This window comes from Hydra vulgaris, chromosome 13 (genome assembly GCF_038396675.1).
Source record: "Hydra vulgaris chromosome 13, alternate assembly HydraT2T_AEP".
Taxonomy (NCBI): Eukaryota; Metazoa; Cnidaria; class Hydrozoa; order Anthoathecata; family Hydridae; genus Hydra; species Hydra vulgaris.
In genome coordinates this window covers 18,732,501-18,747,052 of record NC_088932.1, presented here as the reverse complement: position 1 = coordinate 18,747,052, position 14,552 = coordinate 18,732,501, and the positions used below count along the sequence as shown (strand labels likewise).

General features: G+C 29.1%; 1 protein-coding gene across 1 annotated transcript; it reads right to left on the bottom strand.

Moving 5' to 3' along the window:
• Positions 1–2,443: 2,443 nt before the first annotated feature.
• Positions 2,444–3,999, bottom strand: LOC136089293 (heparanase-like). Its single transcript, XM_065815222.1, has 2 exons — positions 3,953–3,999; positions 2,444–3,816 (listed from the first exon to the last, which is right to left on the bottom strand). Exon 2 carries the CDS (start codon positions 3,698–3,700, stop codon positions 2,582–2,584), a length of 1,119 nt encoding a protein of 372 aa, XP_065671294.1. The 5' UTR covers positions 3,701–3,816; positions 3,953–3,999; the 3' UTR covers positions 2,444–2,581.
• Positions 4,000–14,552: the final 10,553 nt, after the last annotated feature.

The window sequence follows — 14,552 nt, the reverse complement described above, 5'->3', positions numbered from 1 at the left end:
ATTCAGAGACTGGTCCCTGTTCTTCCCCCAAAGGGTGCAGGCAAAAGGAATTGTCGCAAAGAACAGTCAGAAATTCTAACTTTAAGTTCATATAAAAAGCTGTTCCTACAGGAAAGTCCAAAAACAAACACAAAAGTTAAAAAGTCCAAAAACACAAAAATAATTAAAGAAAAAGTAGTAAAGAAATGTAAGAAACCCAAAATGAATTCAACAACTAGTACCAGTATTTTAAATGAAAGTTCATGGCTTTGTTTTATGTGTGGAGAATGTAACATAGAAAGTATGATATGCTGTCGATCCTGCAAAAGATGGGCACATGAAGAATGCGCAGGAACTTCAGATTGTGACTTTATTTGTGAACTTTGTAAATAAATTTTGAAATATTATTACACATCAGTATTCATGTTTTTGTGTGTGCTAAATGTTAAAATAGTAAAACACTTTATAAATAAAACTGAGTGTATGCATACGTGTGCATGAGACTGGTAGAATTAGAATCAAATAAATGGTGGCTGGCTTAAACTTAATAACTTTTTTTTTTTTTTACAAAAAGGACATCTAAAAACTTCTAGAAACCATCTTCAAAATTAGAAGCTTACATACTCTTGAGTATTTATATTCTAATAATTCTATCTTTAGTGTGTATGTAAGATGTTTAAATGAACAAGTCAAACCGTTTATAACTAGTCCATAATAGGAACCTCAATGGTCCATATTTGGAGCACAAGCTTAAAGTACCCCCAATATGGACCACTTACGTTTTTGACACATTTTATAATTATTAATAAATCAACCACTACAAGCTTCATGTAATATGCGCAGCTGAAGGTAAGAAGTGGTTTACAATATAAAAGTCATATATTTAAGCAAAATTGAGTGAATTATACACTCTGCAACAAAAGTGGTCCATAATCGGCGACTCTCCCCTACTTGTATACAACTTTATTAAAGAACAAGATTTGGAGTTTCAAATCGAAAAGTTTGAGAGTAAATTTCGTTTATTTATTTTGATTATGGTAAGAGATGGATTCAAAGTAAACTAACCGGTGCAAAGTTTATTAGGGAAGAATTCAGCTTGGCTTGAAAATGATTATAATACCACATTCATGAAGGAGAGTAAAAATAAACAACTTGGCAGACCGACATTATCATTTAAAAAATCATCGTTAAAAACAAAGAAAAGAAAAGTTGCAACTTTGTCAAATTCTTATGAGTTATTGTTTGCCAAGCTTTTACTACTTGTAACATGCGTTGTCAAAGATTTTTGGTGATTGTGAATGCATGGGAACAATATACCCATACAAATTTATAAAATTCTATAGACGCTCCTAAAATCTGCTACTTAGAAAAACTAATTAATTAAGCTAGAATATAATTTTTTTAACAGAAAAACAAGTTTATCTACCAACATGTAACAATACATTTAATAACACTAGTTAACCATATTAAACTTAAATAAGTTTTGCTTTTCACGAGCGAGGATCAATGCGAGGATCTCATAATAAAACACGTGCAAAATAGTGTACATAGCACAAATAAAACATATGCAACTAATAAAAATTAGCTGTTGCTAAGCAAAATTAGGTATCCACAGCAACTAAATAAAAAATATATTACTTTTTTTAAAAGCGCGACCTCATATTCTTACTTATGTAAAATTTGGTGAACATAGTACTCGTAAAAATATCTGCAAATACCAAAACTAGATTTTTGCTATCCAAAATTTGTTACCCATAGCAACGAATTAAAAAAATAACACCCTCATAAGAAGCTTATGAGGGTGTTATTTTTTTAATTCGTTGTGTTTTAAACCTAACTTTAGTAACAACAATATTAAAGGCTATTGTTATTTTTATATCAGTCTTGCGTTCATTTGATTAAAGAACTATAAAATAACATAAACTATAGTGTTCATTTAATTAGCTTTTCTCAAAATTTTTGCTGTAAAAAAAGTTTTGTATTTTGTTTTTCTCAAAAGTTGATATTGTAAAAATGAAACATTAAATGTTAACTTTTACGCAACATTTGTGTTGTATAATTGCAATATTAAATGTTGAACATTACGCAACATTTGATATTTAAAGCCATCAACACTCATGCTTGGAAGTCAAATCCCAATAAATGTTGGACGGTAATCAATACTTTTACAGCTTTTTTGCAACATCTGTTTTTGAGTGTAATTTATGTAAACATTGGTTTTGATGTCCACCTATAATAGGGAATTTGGTATCCATCTATAATTAGGAATTTAGTATCCATCTGTAATTAGGGATTTGGTATCCATTTATAATTATTATAATTATTATAATTAATTATTAATAATCTAACAACTTTCATTTTCAAATCCAAGTTAAGATTTATATTCAATACAATATTTTACTTATATTATACTTTATATATATTTATAATATCCATAGACAACTAACTTTTATTATAATATTATACAGTTAGTTAATTCGTAACATACATCATTAGTATAACATTTATATTATTAGTAGAATACTTTATAAGACTAATTAAAAAAAAACAGCCAAAATAAACTGTAAAAATATCTGATTGACAGATTGTTTATATATCAACATCAACAGACTTTAGCATTAGAGTTAGTTAAAACAAAAAAGCCATAACTTAATGGAGGTATATGCAATGGAAAATTAGATTTCATTGGGTTTAGAACAGGCAATGTTGTTTTATCATTCATCATTAGAATGTGACCATTAAGAGAAACCATTTTGTCTGCTATATTCCCATAAGATGGTGTAAGTAAATATTGATCAACAGAAACTGTATTGTTTTTAAAATTAATAGTTGCACTCTCTTTGGCATTGATATTTATGACTATTAAAACGACTGAACCAGATTTATAACGTTTGTGCAGTGCGCCATTTTTAACGTTTGTGCAGTGCGCGTACATTCTTATATCTCTACCATGCTCTAAAAACCCATTAAGTTTTAACACTTTTTGCCCTACTAGTCTCTTAAAAAGTAACGAGCTCCAGTAGTCTGGTGTAGGGTTAAAGTTTCCATCAATTAATGAATAATTTCCACCTTTAAATGATTGCCTTAAAACCACACTTATTCCCATTTGAGCAGCTAAGCCAAGTTTATCTAGCCAGAGAAATCCTGCAGCAAAACTGCTTCCAGCACTTTTGCTTCCTCCACCGTAAGTGCTTGATGTTTCTCCAATCCACACCTGAGGAATTTTGTACCAATGACTGAGTGATTTTTTTACAATCGAAATCGCTTTAAATCCATAATCAATAAAACTGTCAAGATATTTTATTTTAGTAAAGTTTTCTGGATTTATGTCATCACTTGATGAATAATAATGATGAAAAGTTACTCCATCTAAAATACCTTCATCAATGGATTTCAAAAAGGTTTCAAAAAAATTATAGCGATTTAAAGTTGCGACATCGGGACCAAATAGTTTTATTTGTTTTTGTATAAAAAATTCATCGAGAATTTTACGTAACATTTTAAAATCTACGGCAAGCTGTTCTGGTTTTAAGGTAATATTCAAATGGTCGGGAAATAAATCAAACTCATTTCCAAGTTCAAAGTTCACGTTGTAGTTCATATCAATAATATATTTCAATAAATGTTTTGCGTTTGAAGAATTCCAGTTACCATCTTGATTGCGATTTAAAACATTTAGTCCAAATATTAGTTTCCATTTAACTTCGTTTACAAAATTCATGAGAATGTCAAATTCTGTTTTATCATAGTAAACCTCATTGGCTTTAAAGTTTATCGAATCTTCAGAGGTACCACCAAATCGTAAATAAAACTCTCCCTCAGATGAAAGTGCTTTAGCTAGAGTAAGCAACTTTTTTGATTTAAAATCAGCAAGGCGTGACTGACTTGTAAAATAGCTTGCATCAAATGTTAAAGATAAAAATTCTTTTTCTACTTGAAAAACAACTTTTTTAAAATCAATATTTAAAAATACCTCTATTGCATATACATGTTGAATAAAAAGAATGTTCCAAAGCTGCATTTCTAAAACATAAAAAAATCAAGATTTTTATATGTATATATATATATATATATATATATATATATATATATATATATATATATATATATATATATATATATATATATATATATATATACATGTGTGAGTGTGTGTGTCTGTGTGTGTATACTACTATTTTTATTGTATATGTATATACAATATAAATAGTATGTATATAATACTGTATATATATGTATATATACTGTATATATATATACATACATACATATATATATATATATATATATATATATATATATATATATATATATATATATATATATATATATATATATATATATATATAATATGTATATAATACTAAGTGAGTATTTTTATATTATCACATATAATTTTGTATACATAAAAGAGTACTCAATAGATAAACTAGAGCTATATAGGATATATCGTCAGCTCGGAATACAATAGCCGTATCGAAAATTTATTATAATTGTATATAAATATGTAACTATCTAATATATGTTGATATAAAGTTATGTAAATGTAAAAAAACAACAAACAAACATAATCTTTAATTTGTTTTTTAAACAGTGCACAGCGGAAAAGTGAAGTTTTTTCACAGTGTTAAAAAAAAAATTCTGCTAGTAGTTTTTCAAGTTTATTTAAAAAAATCATTTTTTTTTGTTAAATTTAAAAATTGAAAATTGAAATTTTGTTTGAATAAAAAAATAAAAATTATTATTTGCTATGACAGAGAATTTAACGGAACACGAAAAAAAATTTTAAAATAATAAATTTAAATAATCTTATATTTTCTTTTTAAAACCGGTTATATCATATCTTAGCGGGCACAAGATGTGTTTTATACGTTATTTTTTTTAGTGTATTTTTATTTTTATGTTTTTTGACAATAATCTTTCACTATGTTACGTTTTGTATATTTTGTAAACTATTGTTCAGCTCTAATAAATCATCAGCATACGTTATTACTTCTATTTTGACACAAAGTCATTTAAGCAATATATATTTCTTATGTAAGCACAAGACGTGTTTTAATCGTCTAAAATCTTATTAATACATTTTAATACAACAACACAATACATTATAATAAATCCTAAAAGCCTAAATCAAAAGTTGGTAAATTTAATACTATTGGTTAAAGCGCACTCTTAAAACAGTTCAACACAACTTAACGAAAGCAATCAGTCTACTAGCAGCAAATAACATTGAGTTGGCTAATATTGTATATTACTAAAAAGTAAGCTATAAGAATACTGAACAACAAGTTTACAAAACTAAAATAGTAAACAAAATCTAAAAAGTAAAATCATAGAAAATCACAATAAAAATTTCTCTCAGGAATTACTCAAATAGTGTCTATTAAAAAATATAAGTGCATTGACAGGAGGAAGAGCAATCATGAGTACAAATTTGACATAAGAAGATAAAATTATTTACGGAAAAAAAGCAAAAAAATCTCTAAGAACTATATTGTTGAAACGAAAATTTCAAGCGTATGTAAAAAAAGACTAATTCGATTGCTATATAAATTAATAATGTATTCTATCCCGCCCGGGAAGTGTACTCTGATTCGAATGTAGTAGAAATTTTTCAAAATAGAAAAAATAAAAGCCTTTTTAACTTCTTTATCTTAATTATCTGTCTTAAGAGCACACAGAAATAAATGGCTAAAGTCAAATTTAAAAAGTTTTAAGAAAATATATATTGATCATTTATAAAAGTCTTTGTATAAAGTTAGGGGGAAAAAAACAATTTTAATAAAACTAAAAAAAATTTTATTATGAAGAAAACTTTAGATAAATTAATCAAGAAATTTTCTTTTTTTTTCTAATCTTTAAACCTCTTTGTTTTATGTGAAGACTTTTAAAAACGATTAATACATACTTTCTTAAATCTTTTTAATTGTAAATTTTTGTAAGTTAATGATATATGTTAGCTTATAGTAACTATTGCATTGTTGTATTTATCTGAGTTAGTATTAGGAAAATCACGCGCGTCATTAGTGACAGAATCTTCTTTTTAGCACGCTAAAAGACTGTAGGTTTAAGGTCGCCCTGAAGACTAAGGTCTCAGGTTGCCCTGAAGGCACCATAAGACCTTATTTCAAGTCCCATGAAATTTTGTTTTTGTTTTTGAAAGTAGTACATTGTGCATTCTGAAACTATCAAAGTTAAAATAATTTTTGGTAGCATTTTGAGAAAACCTAGTAAGAAGTTTTATAAATAACGATGTCTTTGTATTAAAATAATATTTATAATTACGACTTTAATTAATTAAGTAAAAAACTTATATCGACTTAAATTTAAGAGCTAATTAAAAATATAGGATCTATTTCTCAAGAATAGAAAAGAAATGTCATACTTTGCTAAAGGTCATAACGAGTTTTTAAAATGCCTTTGTATATGCTGTATGAAGAAAAAGTAATGATTTAAGATACATTTAAACCAAATCTTGTTCTTTGCAGAAGTTGTTTTTAACAAATAAGAGAGATATTAAACATCCTTGAACAAAGTTAGCGAAGAAGAGCAATTTGATGCATATTGTACAATCCACCTGTAATTAAAGGAAAAGTTTTATTAACCACAATAAACAATTTAGTAATCCGTGACGCAATAATAACATTAAATACTTTTGGCTCTAAGTAGCTAGTTGTTTCTTTTGGAACCAAAAATATCTTACTTTTTACACTCAAAACCGAAACAGCTACAAACCAAACTTCATGCAAGGTATAGATTGCCTACTACTAAATTCAAAAAATATAATTTATTTTAAAAAACATTTGTTGTTTTTAACATTGTATTAAGCTTACTAGTGACAATAAGATGTTTGAAATTGCCCGATTTATACGAGTGGATGGAGAAAAAAAATTTGTCGAGCCTTGTTTTCTAAAAAGTTAACAGAAGAAAACAAAAATCTACTGTCTTTGTTTGATGCTGAGCTAATGCTGATTCAGTTTAAACAGGATACTGGAGATAATAAACAAGTGGTATAACTAAATATATACATATGTATATATATATATATATATATTGTTTTACTTTAATTAGTGATTTTAACTTCTTAAAAAGCTCTATAAAAGTAATATAATATTATTCTATGCTACATTACAATTTTATATTTTGATTAATTTGAAAGTTAATAATAATGAAATAAATCATCACTCTCGGACTTAAAGTTGTTTTGTTATTATTTAGTGTTGAAAGAACTAACGCTTGTGTAATATGCAATAATGTTGATGAGTTTTTTGCAACAGTTTTATGACATACATCTCTTGAACCAGAGAATATTAATGTTAAGATTAGGGCAGATGGAGGGCAAGGCTATCTTAAGGTTACTTTATCAATTACATTAAAACCAGAGCTAGAAGGACATTCAAATGAAAAGAAAAGAGTGAAATATTTGATGAGTATGGATGTAAAGATTTTCTGTATACTAGTGTTCACAAAACTTTAGTTTTGACGGTACTACCCTCTATTGATGAAAATTATGCAAACATTAAAATATTGTGGATAAATTAAAGTTTAATTCCCTGGAATACTTTATTTCAGAAGATCTAAAGGTTCTTCTCCTGATGGTTGGAAAGCAGTTATTAGCTACAAGGCATCCTTGTCTATTTTGTGAAGCAGAACCACTAAATATGTTGAGAGCTGCCACATATTCTCTAACTTCTCTGTATGCGTGGTATAAAAAATAGATGACTGCTGGAGGAAACATTACAAAAGATAAAAATTCTAGTAACATTTAATCCTCCTTTATTGACTGAAAATGTAACAAAGGAGGTCTTGAAAATTGCTAATAGACCAGGCTTACATACGTCGCAAGGCATAGTAGACACATTTCTCAAAATAATTGAAAAAAACTTGTTTGAGGACACTTATCAAGGGTTTCATTTTGTAAATAGTTATCTATTTAAAATTAATCTTGCAAGAGTACCTTTTCAAGGTAAACACAGGTTAGAAGGAAATGGATTCAACGAGTTTCTGAGAAAACTTGATTGCATTCAAATTTAACTGGATGAGCACAATATTATTGGTGGAAAAAATATGAAAGCTTTGAGAGACTTTAGCAATGTTGTTCATGTGTGTTTTGGGAAAACATTAAATCCAAACTACTCTGATTATATTAAAAGATTTTCACAAAGTTTCAGAAATCTTGGTTCAAAAATTCCTCTGAAAGTTCATATAGTGTAGCATCATGTTGAATAGTTTATTGTTATGAAAGAAGGAAAGTTTGGTAAATGCATATTTACAAAAATAACTCATAACTTTTTAAGTTTTTATAAATAAAAATAATAATATTATATATTTTGAATTAAGGTTTAGGGTATTGGATTGAGCAAGCATTGGAATTAGTCAATCAAGACTTTAAACAAATTTGGGAAATACGAAAGGTAGGACAACGCAACGCCAATTTTAATGAAATCTTGCAAAGAGTTGTTTGTGTGTACTACATAAGGCCTTTTTAGATTAAGAGTTACATATAAATAAAAAAGTGTTTACTTTATAACTTTAGTTAAATATTGTGTTTTTCGTTGGTAAACACTTCCTTTTTTTTAAAAAAAATATTTTATTTCGAAATTTTTCATTAAATCCAAAGATGATTCTATTGAGCCATTGAATTCCTGTTAACCTACCTTATCCTCTTCAATAAAAAAGAAAGCTAATTTAAAAAAAGTGATAAATTAGTCAATGTTTTAACTAAAAAGCCCAAAGTTTTATCAGAAGTTATTTCTATAAACAATCCTCAAAGCTTCAATCCAATAGATAAAACAAACAAACAAATTGTATACAACTATTTGATCCACTCGCAGGAGTATTAGGGTGAGTCAGTGGGGCATTATCTTTTTAATTAAAACAAGTCTTAGATTTTTCAAAAATCGACCAAAAATGATTTAACTTTTGATAGTTTTGAAATGTTCACATGGACTACTTTTAAAATCTTTTAAAAAAAATTTCATGGGATACGAATAAGGTCCTAGGTCACTGCAAGGGTACCCTTGAGCGAATTTGGCTCCTAAAATAATAATAATAATAATAATAATATATATATATATATATATATATATATATATATATATATATATATATATATACAGTATTGGACAAAAAATTTGCAACCAACATCGAACAGTGCTAAAAGAATTTCATTGACAAGTGCCATTTTGCAGTGGACAAAACAAGTGCAACTTTTTTGGTTTGTTTCATTTTCTTAAGTCTGGTCCGTGTCAACGTCAAGGAGGTATCCAGTTAAAGGAAGTATCCAGAAGTTTCCAGATGTTTCCAGAAGCATGCAGATGCTTCCAGAAGTCTCCAGAAGAAGCATCCAGAAATATCCAGAAACATTTAGAAGCATCCAGAAGCTTCCAGAAGCATTGAAAAGAAGCATCTAGAATCTTCCAGAACAGATTCACACAGGTTCATTTTACTATATAAGAGACATGTAAATCGACATGTAATTCAGTCAGTATATGGAAGTCAATCAGCCAGTATTATCAAGACAGTTTATTGTCAGTATTATCAAGACAGTTTATTATCAAAGTGTTTTATCGAAGAACATCAATACAAGAAGTGAAATACAACAAGTGTTTCATTACATTAATACAGTCCACATCCAACCAAGACGTTGTGTTCCACATTATTGCATTATTGTATCATCATTACATTACATTACAGCATTATTGTATCATCACAAGGTAAATGTAACACGGTAAGTCATGAGAAGCGTGATTATTTATTTTTATTATTTTTATGACTTCAAGTGCAAAAATGGCTCCCGACAGTCTTGGATTGGAACTAAGAAAGAAAATTATTGGCGATTACGTCAGTCGAATGTCACAAAAAAGTATTTGTGATAAATATCGCGTGAAAAAATGGACCGTATTAAGACTATGTTCCAAATATCGTTCTACGGGGAAGTTGGCAGCAGATAACAAAGATGGAAGACCGCGTTCCACCACTTCTAGAGAGGATTCTATGATCGTCAGATCCGCCAAGAAGGATCCCTGGATATCATCAGTCGAGATACAAAAGCAATTAGAGCTGCCTGTATCGGACCGAACAATCAGACGACGTGCTGTTGAAGCCGGATTGTTTTCTCGACGCCCTGCAAAGAAACTGATTTCACTAAAAAATCAGAAGAAAAGACTACTGTTTGCTACATCTCATATTGACTGGAATGTACAGAAATGGCGAAATGTCCAGTTCAGTGATGAATTGAAGTTCAACATCATTTGGAGCGATGGCATTTGCCGTGTACGTCGATCGACCGGAAAACGCCTCGATTTATGTTACTGCCATAAGACCGTGAAGCATGGTGTAGGCAATGTAATGGTCTGTGGGTGTTTTTCTGCTAACGGTCTAGGTCCAACACATCAAAAAGATAGAATAATGGACCGTTTCATGTATAAAAATATCCTAAAAGATGTTATGTTACCTCATGCTGAATGGAATATGCCAATAAAATGGGTTTTTCAGCAAGATAACGATCCGAAACACACTGCAAAAGTAGTCAAGCAGTGGTTTCAAGACAATCATCTATCGGTGATGGATTGGCCGCCTCAATCTCCGGATCTCAACCTTATCGAGAACCTGTGGGAGATCATCAACCGCAGAATTAATCGTGAAGGTGTTCGTAATAAGGATCAACTGTTTGAACAAATCCAGAAGGCCTGGGCAGCGATTCCACAAAGTTTCATTGATCACATGATGGAATCTATGCCTCGAAGATGCAAGGCTGTGATCGACAACAGGATTCGCCACAAAATATTGATAACGAAATACAGCTTGGTCAACATTTTGTCGAGTTGCACTTGTTTTGTCCAGTAGGAAATCAACTTTTTTTAATACTTTTGATTAATTTAATAATTTTCGTGTACAAATAATGAACTTTGTGATGAATAAAACTTGAAGAACTTTGTCTCTAAACAGTTACATAGTTATTTCTCTAAATTGAAAAAATGCAGCACTTTTATATAAAGAAACTAAATTAGCATTATTTGGTTGCACTCGTTTTGTCCTATACTGTGTATATATATATATATAGCAATACAGCATATATCTTTAATCAAAAAATATAATAGACTTTATCTTAAAAAAAAATAAAGGCAAAAAAAAACTTTAATGCATTCTTACGACGCCATTTAATTTTGTAGAACTGTAAATTTACAAAGAGTTAAATACGATTATAGTTGGATGCTGGTAAGTTAGAAACAAACGCATGACTCTTTTAAAGCTTGGCTCTTTCATACACTATTCCCTACTGAAATGCTGGTTCGATTCACTTGTGCTTTTGTCCTTGTAAAACTACTACTTTTGTGCAGTTCTAGAACTTTCTTGATTTTTTTTGAAAGTTCTAGAATGTTCTGTAAAATTTTCGGTCCTTCTGGACAATTCTAGCAGTTCAGGAGTTATCTAGAAGAATGCTAAGTATCCAATACATGAGATACTTTCTAAAACACAAAAGCTATTGTTGTCTTTTTTTTATTGTTGATCACAGAGGCAATGTTTTTGTGGAGCAACAATATATTTATTTTTTATTTTATTTTTCATATATTTATAGTTTTTAGAGAAGTTTTTGTGGAATCAATAGAAAATAGCAACAGAACTTTTAAACAACTTCTTTTTTTATTTATTTGTGAAACAATAGTTACTTTTTTTAATAACAATATTTTCTATTTGTTTTCGACAAAACGGATTAGGAAAACACCCTCGCAACTAAAAGATAAAACAGAGTAAAAAATTGTTATAAAGTGTAATCATTTATCAAAATATGTATGCAGCCGTGGTGAAGTTGTTAAAATTTTGACTCAGACCCTAGATGTACTGATAGAACCGACACCGAACGTCACTTATTAGGATCTAGCCTAATAAGTGACGTTCGGAAGTAAGTAGGCGTGAACTTAATAAGGGAGGAGGCGTGAAGTCTCTAGTTGTGAAAATCCGCTGTGCTCAGTGATAAACCGCAAAGACTTCTTGGAGCACCTTGAAAACTCTATTGAAACATTTTGTTCGTCAGTGTAATAACAATTTTTTTCTTTTTAAAAATCAGCAGCACATTTCAATGAAAAAGTTTCGAAGCACGAGCACAGTTGTTTGATTTTCATATTGGGTTTACAAATGCTTAAATGTTCAAATAATGACACAGCAGAATTTCTACCACCGTATTTTGCAAGTAGAACTTTCTTACGATTGTCTTCATCTAATTAAAAACAATCCATAATCTCCTACACTCGGTCGTCTTGATCCAAATGTTTTTTTAAATTAGGTAGTCCTTAAAGAAAATCTAGAAGCATTTTTATATTTAGGATATATATATATATATATATATATATATATATATATATATATATATATATATATATATATATATATATATATATATATATATATACATGTATATATACATCATGACCCCCACAAATGGCTATAACATTTTAAAGTTATGTTACGTATTGTAACGTAAGCGAGATTAGTTATGTTAAGTGCAAAACATCTGTTATATTTCGTAGCCGAGACGTAACATTTTACGTAAAAATACATAACACTGTAACGTAACGTTACGTGCATAATATCCATTAGTCTTACGTAAGCGAGAAGTAACATATTACATAACAATACGTTTCATTTGGACCTTATGAGACGTAACATTGTAACCTATGGTAACTTTCTAATTAGTTGTTGTTGTTTTTTTAAATAAATATACATACTATATGTATTGATAGGGTTAACCCTTACAGCGCGAAGAGCCACGATCGTGTCTTTGAAACTTTGACTTTTTACAGCAAAATACCGCTGTTTGTTCATTAAAAATGGTAGCATTGAATAGAGCACATTTTTTTCTATCTTTTGGTATATTGTCTTTATATATTTGGCATTAAAAATGAGCGACAGTGAAGAAAGTTGTATGGATGTTGAAAGTTGTACCAGCGAAGAATTTTTAAGTTCCAGCGATGACAGTTTGTTTGATGAAGGCACAATAACTTTAATTTAAAGATTGTATACAATATTATTTTATACAAACATATTAACTAGTATGATAATATGGAGTTTTTATTTTAATTTTTATGTAGACTTCATTTCTGATGGCGATGTTGATGTTGATGTAGATGATGTTGATGGTAATGTTTTAGATGATTGGGTATTTGTTCTAGGAGATGACCATGGTCCTGATGTTGTTCATTTTACTGGTGAATCAGGACCCAAGCACTCAAATTCATCTGAATCTAAGCCTATCGAATATCTTGACTTGTTTTTTACTCATGAATTTTTGCAAAATATAGTAAATTTTACTAATAACTATGCTGATACATGGATTCAAAATAATCAACAACATTTGAGGTCCCATCCAAAATCAAGAGGTCATTGATGGATTAAACAGGGAAAGACCAATCTTTTAGAGATAAGAGATTTCCTTGGAGTCGTAATCAATATGAGTCTCATCAAAAAAGCTAACCTTAAACTGTACTGGGATATAAGTCATCCTTGTGCATCTACTCCCTGGTTTGTTACCCACTTTAATCGTGACCGGTTTCAACTTTTGCTTAAATTTCTTCATTTTACATTCATCCATGTGCCATGCGGAAAGGTCCTTTGTTGTGTGTGGCATACTAAGATGGTACAAAAAAGCCTATATTACTATCTACTGTTGCCAAAGTGACTGAGGTTGGTAGCTAGAAGGAGGTGATTCTAAAACTGATAAATACTGTCCTGTATTAACTACTGCAAATCTACCGCTCTAAGTGTACGAAAAATGCAGCAAAGTTTTAATTTAAAAAATATATATTTATCAAAAGTCGTTTTAACTTGTAACCTGCTTAAATGTGTTATTCAGATTGTTAAAAATAGTTAAAAAAAAATTACTCAGCCAAAGCTGGTTCACAGCCCAATTGTAAAAAGAGGATGGTTTTAATACTTATTTATAAAACCTCAATTACATGAAACAACTTTTTTGAGTCAGATTAGATTAGTATGTAATATGTGCTTTTGTTGAGTTTTCACCAGGCAAAAACTGTAAAATCCAAGATGACAGCAATCACTAATATAATAACCACTAACATCGTGATTTTTCCAGATCATTTCTGGTAAGATGATCAATATATACTAGATCTGATTTTATTTCTCTGAAATTTTAACAAAGACTAAATTAAGATTATAATGAAGATTATTAGTTAAACAAATTTATTAAGGTTTTTATAAATCCAAGATTGCGGTAACTAATAAAAAATGGCAGTAAATCTTAGATTTCAGCCAGTTCCAGTTATGCCATATTTTACCACCATATCTCAAAGTGATAATTAATGATTTTAAATAAATTCATAATGTTCTGAGTAATTAATAAAAATTTTCATGCTTTTATTCGTTTGTGCACACTTTCAACCATTTTTAATGTTTGTTTGTTACATTAAATATCTGTTGCACTAAATATCTGTTACACTAAATTAACAATAATAATTGCACTAGAATTAAAAAAAAGCCAATCCGGTTAAACCTAAGCATTTCATGGTTAAATATGAGAAATATATTTTGTATACAGGATGGCTTATTTTAAGTAT